Source organism: Echiichthys vipera (assembly GCF_963691815.1).
Source record: "Echiichthys vipera genome assembly, chromosome: 21".
In the NCBI taxonomy this organism is placed as follows: domain Eukaryota; kingdom Metazoa; phylum Chordata; class Actinopteri; order Perciformes; family Trachinidae; genus Echiichthys; species Echiichthys vipera.
The window spans coordinates 15,583,228-15,595,379 of record NC_139846.1 but is presented as its reverse complement, the minus strand read 5'-3'; the positions used below and the strand labels follow the sequence as shown (position 1 = coordinate 15,595,379).

The following is a 12,152-nucleotide window of genomic DNA, read 5'->3' as shown; positions in this document are numbered from 1 at the left end:
CCTTTAACGATTTCTTTTGAGGCTGTTTACAAAGATTGACGGATTTCTCAAGTGTGCTGTGTGTTCCATTATTGCCATCTGGCAATTTTAGGGGCAAGGAAGGACAAAAAAATGTTTTGACCCTGATACTTTGCGTATCTAAACACTTATTTTCTAGTAACAGCATGAATTCTTAAAATGGTTAAAATGTCAAAAGATGTTACAATCATTCCCCAAATGAGGATTACTATCTGATAGCTGTGTGTATGTGAGTGTGTGCGTGTGTGTGAGAAAATGGACAACCATCCATAAAAGCTCTGAGGGGGGTTTACAGTATGACAAGAGTCCTCATGACATTTCATTTGGTGAGAAAGACGATGCAGTAAAAAACACGGCTCAGCCTCTTTTTGGGACACTGAATCACAGAAAGTCTCACATTATTTTTCCACGTCTTCATTGTACAGGAAATCACAATACTCTTGCAAACAGATAGAAAAAGGAAATGAGTTATTTTTGTCTGTACAGATATTCTTTTTCAGGTGGGTTTGCAGATTTTTAAGGCAGAGACACCGGCTGTCGAGTCATCCTTGCTTGATGTCGTGTGTGTGTGGCGAGGAGGAGAAGTGGAAAACATGAAAGAGCCAATTATCTCTTCTGTGAGACATTTGACTGACGGGGTACTGTGCCTGGCTGAAGGCTGCGTGCTTGGTGGGTCACACAGAGCAGGTGTTGGACCCTGCTTGGCCTGGAGCTGGAGGCGGACACTTGGTCAAGGCACTGGATGAGACGGATCCCCGTCCCTGGAGCTCTGAAGAGGCCATGAGGGACTCGTTATCATGCGGTTGACTGTCACTATGGCCGAAACAATTTCAACTGCTGCTCTGGCTCCAACTTTTCTAAAATGACACAATAAAAACAACAACATTAAAGCAACCTTTCTTACCTTTCTTGCATGTCTTAGTTAGAGCACTTAGCTCTTCCCCCTGCCTCACCTCTGACGCTCCCTCCTCTCCTGACACGTGCAGTGAGAGAAATTCTGCCTTCCAGTGCCATGGGAAGTCCAAAGTTTGGACCTCCAACAAGGCAGTTGCACTTTGCCTAGTTGGAGGTCCAAAACTTCGGACTTCCCATGGCACTGGAACGCAGCATAAGCAGCGATAGTGAAACTGCGTGACGGATGACAGGCAGGAAGCTCGGCAAATCATTTTATTCAGAATATTGATGAGTTTTAACACCTGGTGGATTTCTTTTACATGTTATTGTGCAATAAGATAATTAGGAGCATTATAAGATAAGAAAAGTGAGTGAAGGAAAAGTGTAAAAATGCCAGAAATGCTTTAAGCAAAGTACCATTTTAAATAGATCCAGCAATAAGCTTGGGTTGTCCTTAAAAAGAGAAACTATTAACCGCGTATGATTCAGATGAACACAGCTGACTTGTGTCTTCTCAGCCATAAATATAGAACATACTGTCATGTATGATGGACTGACAAAAAGGACACACTAAGATGGAATCAATGACATGATTACATGTCTTAGTCACTGATTCTGCCCCATTGTCACGCTTGTTGTCTGTCTCTGGAGCTGTGCTGAAAAAGCCACCCTGAATCAGAGCTATTGTGTGGATGCTGCTGAAGAAAGAAAAGAGACAGAAATGAAAATAAAGACAGCACCAACAGAAAAAGGCCATTCACTGGCATGAAAAGGAAGCGGCTTCTTCTTCTCTGGTTGATAAAACAGCCTCATCCTCCTGTACTGTGCGTCTGTTTCCATTTGGCTGCTTTACATCTAATGGAGCTTTTCAGTTACTTAGTCCCTTTCCAGTAGATGCATTCACTTTTTTATTTCACTTTCTCCATTCAGCTGCCAATCTCTTCTTTTTTAGGACAAAGCGAAAATGTGTGATGTGAACTAATGGTCCCTTTATGTCGTCTCACTCCCCCATCGGTCTTTCTTTCACACACAGAGCATGTGCATATAAGGCTGTTAAGCAGTGTTTGCGGTGTGGAGAGTTTACACTAATGATATACTATATAAGTCAGCACATGTTAGCAGACTCACTTTACTTTTGCTTATTTCATTTATGACAGATATTTTGCACCTTAACTCCCTGTTTCAGTACATTCTGTTATTTGGTCATGACTGAGAATCATTTCCACAACTGTTTTTTGTAGTTTTTGAAGAGGTATCTTGAGAAAAAACATTTTCCAAATGTTGCAGCAAATGTGGAGAAATTAATTTGTTGAACTAGTAGTTATGAATGTAATTCTTCACCAGCAACTTTCATTAATCTACACACAGAGAGCTCACTAATGCAACTTTAGCAAGAGTTTCAAACAAGCACTATACAACTGTATGTTTATATAATAAAATATATAATTATATTAATTATAATTAAAAACTATTGCATATACATTTATTTTATCAGTCACTCTTTAGTCCAGTCTTTAATCTAGTTCAGTTACACCAAAAAAACCCTCCTCAAAACTCACAGTTTACTTACTGTGCAGTTTTGAGCAAACATATAAACTAGTTTGGTACCTTTCAGTGGAGGGGCTGGAAGCTTCCTCCTTTGATGACGTGATGTGTCCAGGGTTTGAGGCTGTAAACAGAGTATTATACTGTACACTTCATTCACATTTAAAATGAACAAATCATTTTGACTCAGAGCTGCTACATGTTTAGAACCTTCTCACTTTTATTATCAGGTTTAGTGGAGTAGTAGTAAGTTGGAGTAGTGCGCACATCCACAAAAGCTTAGTGGGACAGGTATGTCTTTATGATAAACCAGACAAAGATAGCAAATATGGCTGTGTGGGAGAGTTGGGCAGTGAGTTACCTTAGCCTTTGGCTTGAACTTGGAGAAATGATTGCACGCAGTCACATTCAACCCAGCTGTTTTCAGAGCTGATATCCTGGCCTCAATGTTTGATATCTTAAAAGAGGACACAGACTTCACTTAAAAGCACAATACAACAGTATGGGATTTAGTATGGGCTGTTTGGCACGAACACAACTGAAGAACAAGACAGCTGCAGAGAAAAGTCCTCCAGTACCTGTAATTCAGACTGCTGAACCTGAGCGGCCGCGGTGGCTACCTGGTCCTCCAGGAAGGCCAGCTCTGTGTCCGTGGTTCCACTCTTAATACCACGGGCGCACTGCTCCAGGTCCCCCAGCGCCCCCTCAAGCCCGTACACCGCACCAGCAGCCAGGTACACCTGTACAGAGAAGTAGGCACATGCAGTGTCCGCTAGACGTTCAGTTCCCAATATCAATGAATCTCCACAAACTTTTTTATTGGGTGTGAGGGGTGAAACAAAGGTGTCCTGTAGCTTACATTCTCCTCCATCTTGGTCAGCCTCTGGTCCAGCCTGCGGGTGTCGGAGCTGCTGGAGAGGGGAGAAGCACTCATGGACTCGGAGGGGGTGTAGCTCTCACCTCCCGCCTCACCAATCAGCTCCTCTGTAGCGTTCAAAACCTTCAGCACCTCGGTGGTGATGCTGCAGAGAGAGGCTGCCGAGTACTTCTGCTTCATTTGAAGAACACACACACACATGCACATGCGCGCACACACACACACACACGCACACACACACACAGACAGAGAGAAGTCTAGTTAATTAAATTGTTAATAGCCACACAAATGAGGAGCGCTGATGAACTGGAAACCCTTCTTGATGGACTTGATTTAATGAAAATGACATAACACGATAATGAAAAAATATCTTTCATTCAGCAAGCAAGGGGATGTAACTAAATGCAAATATGCAATCTCAGTGGTTGGACATTATAAAATCATTAGGGAAACATATTAAAATCTTCATCTGAACATGAAGCAAATAAAGTTAACGTAGCTTAACCTAAAAGGTCCGTCTGTCTCTTGTCTCTGTCTCTACTCCACACACTCAAGCTGCACGGTTCTGCAGGTGACCATTGTGCAGAGGTGACACATAAAGCATATTAGTCACTCTAATCAGGTGTTTTGTAAACATGTGCTTTCTATTAGAGGGTGAAGAACGAAGAATTGGACGTGAAAAATGCAGTAATGAGGACCGAGGAGGAGGAAGAAAGGAAGCCAAGAATGTTTCAAGACAAAGCCAATCGATCTTTTATTTTTAAAGGTTTTGATCAGTTGTTGCAGTGAACCGAATATTGATTATTACTGTGCAGCTTATTGAAGGATAACAATTATGGAGTATATTGCCCTTATGATAAATATGTTTATTCAAGTGTGCTAATAGTGTTCTTCTTTTAAACTAAAAACCAAGAGAGCATGCTTTCAGTTTACTTTTATGTATTTATCAGATATACAGTATACTTGATAAAAGTACACTTTAGTATTACTTGGCTTGTACTGCCTAGTGTACAGAAAAGTCTGAGTATACTTGGCTGATACTTATTCTTTTGATTGTATTGCCTTAAAGTATATCCTACTTGGGTTATACATTTCAAATTAAAGTTTATATACCTGCTTGTATGTCCATAACAAGCAATACCTAATTGTTTTTTTATGAACCTGCTGATTGAAAATGATCTGTTTTAACCTTTTAGTTTAAATATTGGTATATGAGCTTAGAAAAAAACGTACCCCAAAAAGTGTTGTTAAATGCCATAGCCTCAGCTCATTAATTTTCAGAATGGATGTAAAAACAGTTGGTGGAGGTCTCCCACTATCTGTTCACTTGTTGTGTTTACTGTCAATCAGTGCAAACTGGAGCAGCTTGTTCATCCAAATCCAAGCTTGTTTCCAAACTCAGACTATCTCTGGCGAATAATAATTCAGTGGCGCAGATGCCCAGCACAGAAAGCTGCTGTTTTTTTCTGAATAATTGAAAACACTAAGTAAGAAATAGAACGGACAGTGAAGAGAGACAGATGTAATTCAAAAACGAATGAATCACTGGCTGAAGCTTTGATCAGTGGGATCGGAGGCGTATTGATCCCTCTCTCTCAGCCAGACAGAGAGTGTGAGAGTCTGAAAGGAAGAGTTTTAGGGGGTGACAGGAGAGGCAGGCTGGGGGGAGAGACAGGACAAGAGACAGGACACAGTATTGGCTGTTAGATGAGAGGTAGCAAATCAAACCTCTTTGAAGACTGAAGAAGAAGAGATGGATGGTCTGAGATATCGATTTGGGTTGGTCGATGGAAAAATTGATGTTTGGGGAGTCTGATGTTTCATGCTCTCCAAAGAAATAGAGCCATCACCAACAGGCTGACACATACAGGGCACACTGCTGTTGATGTTGAACAGTAAACGTAGGGTGTATAAAATATAGTTTGGTTCCATATCAAGATAGAAATATAATGTAAGGAAAATAGTAGCTGGGAGTTGGAGTTCTGAGGTTTAGGATTATAACTATAATAGTTAAAGCAATTCTTACATGTCTCACAGTGCTTCCGTCCAAAGTCCCGCCTTCTTCCCCTTGCCCAACCTCTGTTGCTCACTCCTCCCCGGACGCGTGCGGTGAGAGAGAAATGCTGCGTTCCAGCAACACGGGAAGTCCGAAGTTTCGAACCTCCAACTAGGCAAAGTGCAATGGAATGCCCGTCAAAGTGAAACCTCCCAACAGTGAATTTGTGAGAGATTGACCGATCCCAAATTTGCCAGTAGGAGGTTCACTGTGACCGGCATTCCAGTACACTTTTCCTAGTTGGAGGACCGAGACTTTGGACTTCCCATGACACTTGAACGCAGCATGAGCAGCGCAAGTGAAACGGAGCAATGGATGACAGGCAGGAAGCTTGCCAAACCTTTTTTTTCAGATCGAATGAAATGATTGGTCGGACTTTTATCAGAAATATATGAGAATTAATTATTTTTGAGTTTCAACACCTGGTGGATTTTATTTACATTTTAGTGTGCCATTCACTTATTAGGAGCAATTTAGGATTGTAAAAGAAAAGTGTAAAAATGCCCAAAAGGTAAGAATTGGTTTAATAGCAGGGGAGGGTTAAGAAAGGTTTTACTGGAAAAGCCAGACTGGGGCACATATGTAAAAATGTGTAAAAATGATCTATTTCTTGTCGTTTTGCCTCTTTTCAGTTGTCACTTTGTGGATGTTGGATTTACTTGAGTGCACTTAAATTCAGCTCTTCAAGTGTATTCATGAAACATCAGGAGCAGCTTTAGAAACAGAAAATAATAAGAAAGCCACAAATATTAGTCACTGCCACGTTTTCCCTTATTCTCAGATAACGGAGCCGTCCTGGTTGGTTACAAAGGGGGCTGTGAAAAACCAGCAGAAATAGATCTCGCTGGTACATGTGTGACACACTTTGTAAAAGACAAGCATTAGTCACAGGAGCCTTTATAATGAGTCTGGCTAAAGACCACCATCGACCCACACGCCTCACATGTAAAAGTAGTACAGGAGGTGAGAGCGTAAGTGCCCGTCCAAGTGCGTGTGGGTGTGTTTTTAAATATCGACCTGCCTTTATGTGGGGTTTTGACTTGTCCATAGGTTCATGAATGAGTGGATTAAATATATGAAAACATCAATACAGGAACAACGCTTTTAACCTCAGGGATCCTATATTTTAAATATTATACACCTAGTTTATGAAATATGGGCAATTTCTGGACCATCGCTGTGTACATAATAACGTACAGTACATACTGTATGGCACTAAGTATATGCTTTTGTATACATCACATGCTTTTATAGTTAGTATGCGGTTGACTGTCACTATGGGCAAGGAAAAGGTGTCTCACCGTAAATTACAATTTATTCATGCAGTACATTGCTGGACAATAGTGTACATTACCAGCACAATCAAGCAAACACATTTAGTATGCCTACTAACACCTTTGTGTAAAGATTTCTAGTATGGACACACTATATTCCCCAAAGCTGCTCAGAGTTAGTAATATAGGATGCAATTTGTCTATTAATATAATTATGACCATTATTCTGTATATACTTTGATTTTTGTTGACGTTTTTAAAAATATATAAATACCTCAAAGGATGTAATTTGCATTCGTTTGATATATGGATGCCTCTTTTTACTGTTCTACATTTTTTGTTGTTTTGTTTGGAACTTGATTGTCATTATGTCATTGTCAGATTAAGCAGTGGTTAAAAGATGAAGAAACTGATGCTATAGCAACAGAGCAGAGGCAGTTTTTACAATAAAAATAAATAAATAAGTTGTCTTCTGATGCAAAAACACAACCTGGGCCTCTGGCTGTGTGGTGTTCTGACCTTTAGAGGCTTTTATTAAAGAAAATATATATATTTGCAGCTCTTCTGTGATGGATGGAAGCCACGGCAAAGCAGGAAGGGTAAAAACAAGACCTTGTTTTTATATTTTGAGGTCCAAACACATAAAATGTCACCATTTGATGTTTAGATAGCCGCAACATTTTCTGCTACACGCTACTTTAGCTACACTATAAAGGCCTGAAGCTCCATAACCTACCGAAGTAAGGAAAAATACACCACCGGCAAAAGTCAAATTCAACTTAATCACAGTTGCGTGTGTGTGTACAGTATATATGCATGTTGAGCTCAATGTCTAATTGGAGTTGAATGTCCTCGGCATGCAACTCATCTTATCTCACCTGCTGTAAGAGAGAAGAGAGCAACTGAAGCCTCTGCTGTTGCTCCGAGTCACTCTGTCCCTCCTGACACACACACACACACACACACACACACACACACACACACACACACACACACACACACACACACACACACACACACACACACACACACACACACACACACACACACACACACACACACACACACACACACACACACACACACACACACACACACACACACACACACACACACACACACACACACACACACACACACACACACACACACACACACACACACACACACACACACACAGAAAGCAGGAAAAGAAAGAGAAAGGAAAGAGGGAAAACACCGGATGAGGGACAGAGAAGGGCCGCAGTGATTGTCACATAAATAACAAGAGGAAGGTGGGAGGATGAAGAGTTATCGAGGGTGAAGTGAGGAAGGAAGAGAAATAAATTCATCAAATGGCAGACACACAGACCAACAGCCGCAGATGAGCGGTGGACACAAATCACATCTACTGTACTTTCGCTAATCTCCTCACCTGGTTGTCTGACAGCACCCCCTCCTGAGAAGACGGTGTAATGGCAGGTGAACTTGCGCTGGATCCGCTTCTCCTTGCCCCTCCTTTCTGTCCTGCTTCCCTCTCTGCATCTCTTTTATGCTGTCTCTTACTTTGTCTGTTGCTCTCTCTCTTATCGCCTCTCTTCTGCTCCTGGTCGTTTACGTTCTCTTCCAAACACTCCACTCCTATATCTAACCTCCTCTCCCAAACACTTCCTTCCTCTCTCACTGAAGGGCTCTTTTTTAGTCTCTCACTTCTTCTCACCTCTTGACCATTCACTTGTTCCACTGTTTCACTTGCTTTCTCTCTTTCCTTTACGCTGCTCCTGTCTCTTGATCTGTCGCTTCCCTTCTGCATTTCTCTTGCGGTGTCTTTTGGCCTTGTCTTCTCTCTCTGCCTGTTGCCCTCTTTATCCATCTGTTTGTCTGCGGGCCGCTTTGTGCGCTCATCCTCGGATGAGCTGCTGTCTTTGCTGTTTCCACGGCTGACCAGCTGGCTGAGTCGGGATCGAAGCTCCTCTTCTAGAGGGTCTCCAGGCCCCGTGCTGCTGGGTGGGAGCTGGGACCCCGGAGCCAGAGAGTGGGGCTGTAGGGGGCTCGGGGCTGCTGAATTCGGGGCCACTGTGTCCAAGTCCTCTGGCTCGGGTGTCATGGCATCTAATTGAAAGGCGTCCGGCGCAGCTGTGGCCATTGGCATTGTGTCCTGTATTGACTGTTCCTCACTTAAACCCCTCTTCAGAAGGGCATTTAGTAGGAAACCACTGTTCTCCTTTAGTAGGAAGACAAAGGGACATACATACATACTCAGAAAGCATAATACACCCATATCAAGTGCTCATTATTTAACAAATAACCCCTTTCACACAGAAGACTGATGTAAAGAATGCCTTTATTCATACCGCAAGGGGAAATTCAATTTTTTCACTCTGTTATTCTATCATTCACATTACACACACACATGCAGGACCTCTATACATGCAATTAATGGGGAGATGTCAGAGCGAGGGGGCTGCCAATGAATCAGCGCCCCAAGCACCTCTCCAGCCACCCGTCCACACTCCATTCATGGTCCACACAGAGACTCGAACCGGCAACCCTACAGTTCCCAGCCGAGCTGAGCTACTGCCACCCCAATTATTATTAATTATTACTCCTTAAATGGGGCGGCTGCTCGCACCACTGTGCCACCCGCCGCCCCTGAACCAGGACTTATTTTGTGCTTGAAAAGAGTTAACCCACCTTGACTGACTTGGTTTTGCAAACACTGTTGAGAAGTAGTTTACCTGTGCTAATGGGTAGATTGACTGTGCGTGGCTTTGGCCTCCAGGCTTGCTCTGCTCCGTTGACGACTCTCTCTTGCTTTTCCTGCGTCGCCGTGATCTTCTGATCGGGTCACTCTGCCTCTCCTCAGCCTCACTGCTGTCTCCCATTACCTGGGAACAAGTACATTTGCATCATTCAGTACTTTACTTATTTCCATTTAAAGATCCAGTGTCTAGGATTTAGTGGCATCTAGCAGATTGCAACCAGTTGAAACTTCTCTTGTGTGCCAAGCGTATTGGAGAACTACGATGGCTGACACAATGGAGGACTCTATGGACGAGGTTCTGATCCCTGTGTAGATTGGCTCATTCCAAGGTGACACAACCACGATTGTTATTTTCAGGTGATTGTGCCATTTTAAAAAAGACATACTTTATCTTATTTTATATTCCATTTCTTTAAACAGATCAAACCTAAATCCTACACATTGGATTTTTAATGCTACTTAAATAAAATACTTTATTCTCCACTATATTTTACATTCTTCCGACAGCTATGATGGATTTAATTTATTATTTAAAAAAAACAATATAAACTTATTATCATTATGCTGTTTACTCCCAGGTCACAGTTTGTGACAAAAGGGGATCCGGCTTTTGCTATAAGACCAGAAACTATGGAACTATCTGCCCACTGAAATGAGACACACTGTAACTAGCTTCTTTTAAATCCTTCCTTAAAACTTATTTTCTTTGTGAAAGCTTTTGGAAATGTTTGGCATGTCCTTATTCATACGGTTTTTATTACCATTTATTTGTTCCTATCCATTTTATTGTTTTTACAATGTGCTGTACTGTGCTTTCTTAGTCTTATTTTTCAACCTGGTCTGGCTATATTTTATTTTGTTAAGCAATTAAGAAAAGCCCTTTATAAACAGTATATTAGTATGATTATTCACAACCTTTTTGACCTGTGATCCCTTTCAAAAAAGCAGTGTCTTGTTATGTTTCAGATGTTTTTAGGAGTTGATAGCATTGCACCAAAGATGGATGATTGAACTGAAAAAATGTTTGAGGCACAAAGAAATCAAATTATCATTACCATTTCACAAGGAAAACAATGATTACAGAAAATAATAATAATAAAAAAGGGATTTCTTGCTTCCTACTACATCAATCATCTCACGAGCCCTCAGATTTACTATGTGGCCCTTTGGAGGAGCCTGACCCCTAGGTTGAGAACCACAGGGCTAAGCTAAACAGCTCCACCCCAACCAGCTATAAATGCTATAAATGTACACATTGATGCATCATTATATTGTTAAAGAAAATCGCACAATTTCTTAATTCATTAAGCCATTACACAAGTTACTTTCTATACAATCAATACAGGTGTGTCTAAACTTACTTTTCAGATGTTTTTTTCCCCCCCAATTTTTACATTTCCTGTGTAAATTCATCCCATCTAGTAATATAAAGTACATTTTTACATAAGACATGCAACTAGAGAATAATCCAAGGTTGTAATGTAAAGATAAATCACCTTCGGGTTAAAGTTGACATCCAGTGCCTCTGGGGGGAGTGGATATGGAGAGAAGCTCTGGTGATGGTGTTGGTGGTAGAAGGGCTGGTGATGAGGGTGCAGGTGTGTGTCCGGCGGTCCTTTCTTCCTCAGCAGGTTGTGAGGCGCTTTGCGAGGACATGCGGACAACACCGACGAGGCCTCTGAGTCTGAGTTCAGAGTCTCCGTGTTGGTGTACTGGCCGGAGGACGGTGAGGTAACGGGAAGGTGTTGGGTGTACGTCCACTCCGGGTCGTGCTGCGAGTCTGTGTAGTAAGTCTCATCAGACATTTTGCGGCGGAACTGCCTCAACGCTGCGCCCCAGCCTCCTTCATCGTTCTCCTCGGAGTCGGATCCCATCTCGTCGTAAGCTGACACGACGCCAGACTCCTTTTCCAACGCACTGAACACCAGGCTCTTCCTCTTGGTTAGCAGGCTGGGCCGAGACAGCTGGGAGCTGTGCAGAGCGATCCAGTTACCGTCTGGGCTCTGGAGCACTGAGGATGCACCTGGAAGAACATGAACAGACAGCAGCAACTCCTATTTGCACTTTTTGGAACGGCTGTGTGACTGTGACCCCAATTTCTTCCAGAGCGATGCTTTTAAGAGCCACTGAGCACAGAGGCAACAGCAGAGGCAGTGACTTTATCCAAGTGTTGACAAAATATGTACTGACATTTATTATCACCGTTTTAATCCATAGGGGGTGAGTGTTTAAGGCCAAGCAATACTTAAACTTTATAAGGCTAGTATGACTTTTTGGGAAATGCAGTGAAACAGTAAATATGACCCAGCCATCATGTATGTTTCTATTATTTCAAAAAGCAATAAAGGAGTCAAATTGTAGCCAAAATCTTTGTGCAAGTAAATGTCATTTATTAAATCCAATCCGATAGCAAAGGAAAACTGACATTAAACAGCCTGTGAGTGTGATATTTACTGGAGTTGTCCAGGCGGTCGACACTCTTCCAGCTGGGTAGAGACGTGGCCTTGCCTTCCCTCTTCAGAGAAGCGTACTCCTGCAAGCCACCACCACCAGCTCCGGCACCCTGTTCCTCTGGACCCTTATCCGGAGAGTCGTCACTGGTGAGGGAGAACGCTGACCGTGACCGCTGCAAGCACAATACATTAAATAACTCTCAGGTTTGAGACACACAAGTGTGTTTTGTGAGCAACAAAATGCCGTCATGAATATATCGTGTAGACTCACAAGTGCATGCACCTCTGCCGG

At 42.3% G+C, this 12,152-nt stretch overlaps 1 protein-coding gene across 1 annotated transcript in view; it reads right to left on the bottom strand.

Moving 5' to 3' along the window:
* Positions 1-831: 831 nt before the first annotated feature.
* Positions 832-12,152, bottom strand: part of myripb (myosin VIIA and Rab interacting protein b) — a gene marked incomplete at both ends in the record, with an annotated part of 98,202 nt that continues 86,881 nt past the window's right edge. The window contains 10 exons of the mRNA XM_083936351.1: positions 832-875; positions 2,521-2,581; positions 2,819-2,914; positions 3,036-3,197; positions 3,317-3,505; positions 7,543-7,605; positions 8,079-8,867; positions 9,382-9,531; positions 10,904-11,430; positions 11,862-12,033. Of these exons, the coding sequence (XP_083792477.1) occupies positions 832-875; positions 2,521-2,581; positions 2,819-2,914; positions 3,036-3,197; positions 3,317-3,505; positions 7,543-7,605; positions 8,079-8,867; positions 9,382-9,531; positions 10,904-11,430; positions 11,862-12,033 (2,253 nt within the window). The remainder of the gene's footprint in view (positions 876-2,520; positions 2,582-2,818; positions 2,915-3,035; positions 3,198-3,316; positions 3,506-7,542; positions 7,606-8,078; positions 8,868-9,381; positions 9,532-10,903; positions 11,431-11,861; positions 12,034-12,152) is intronic.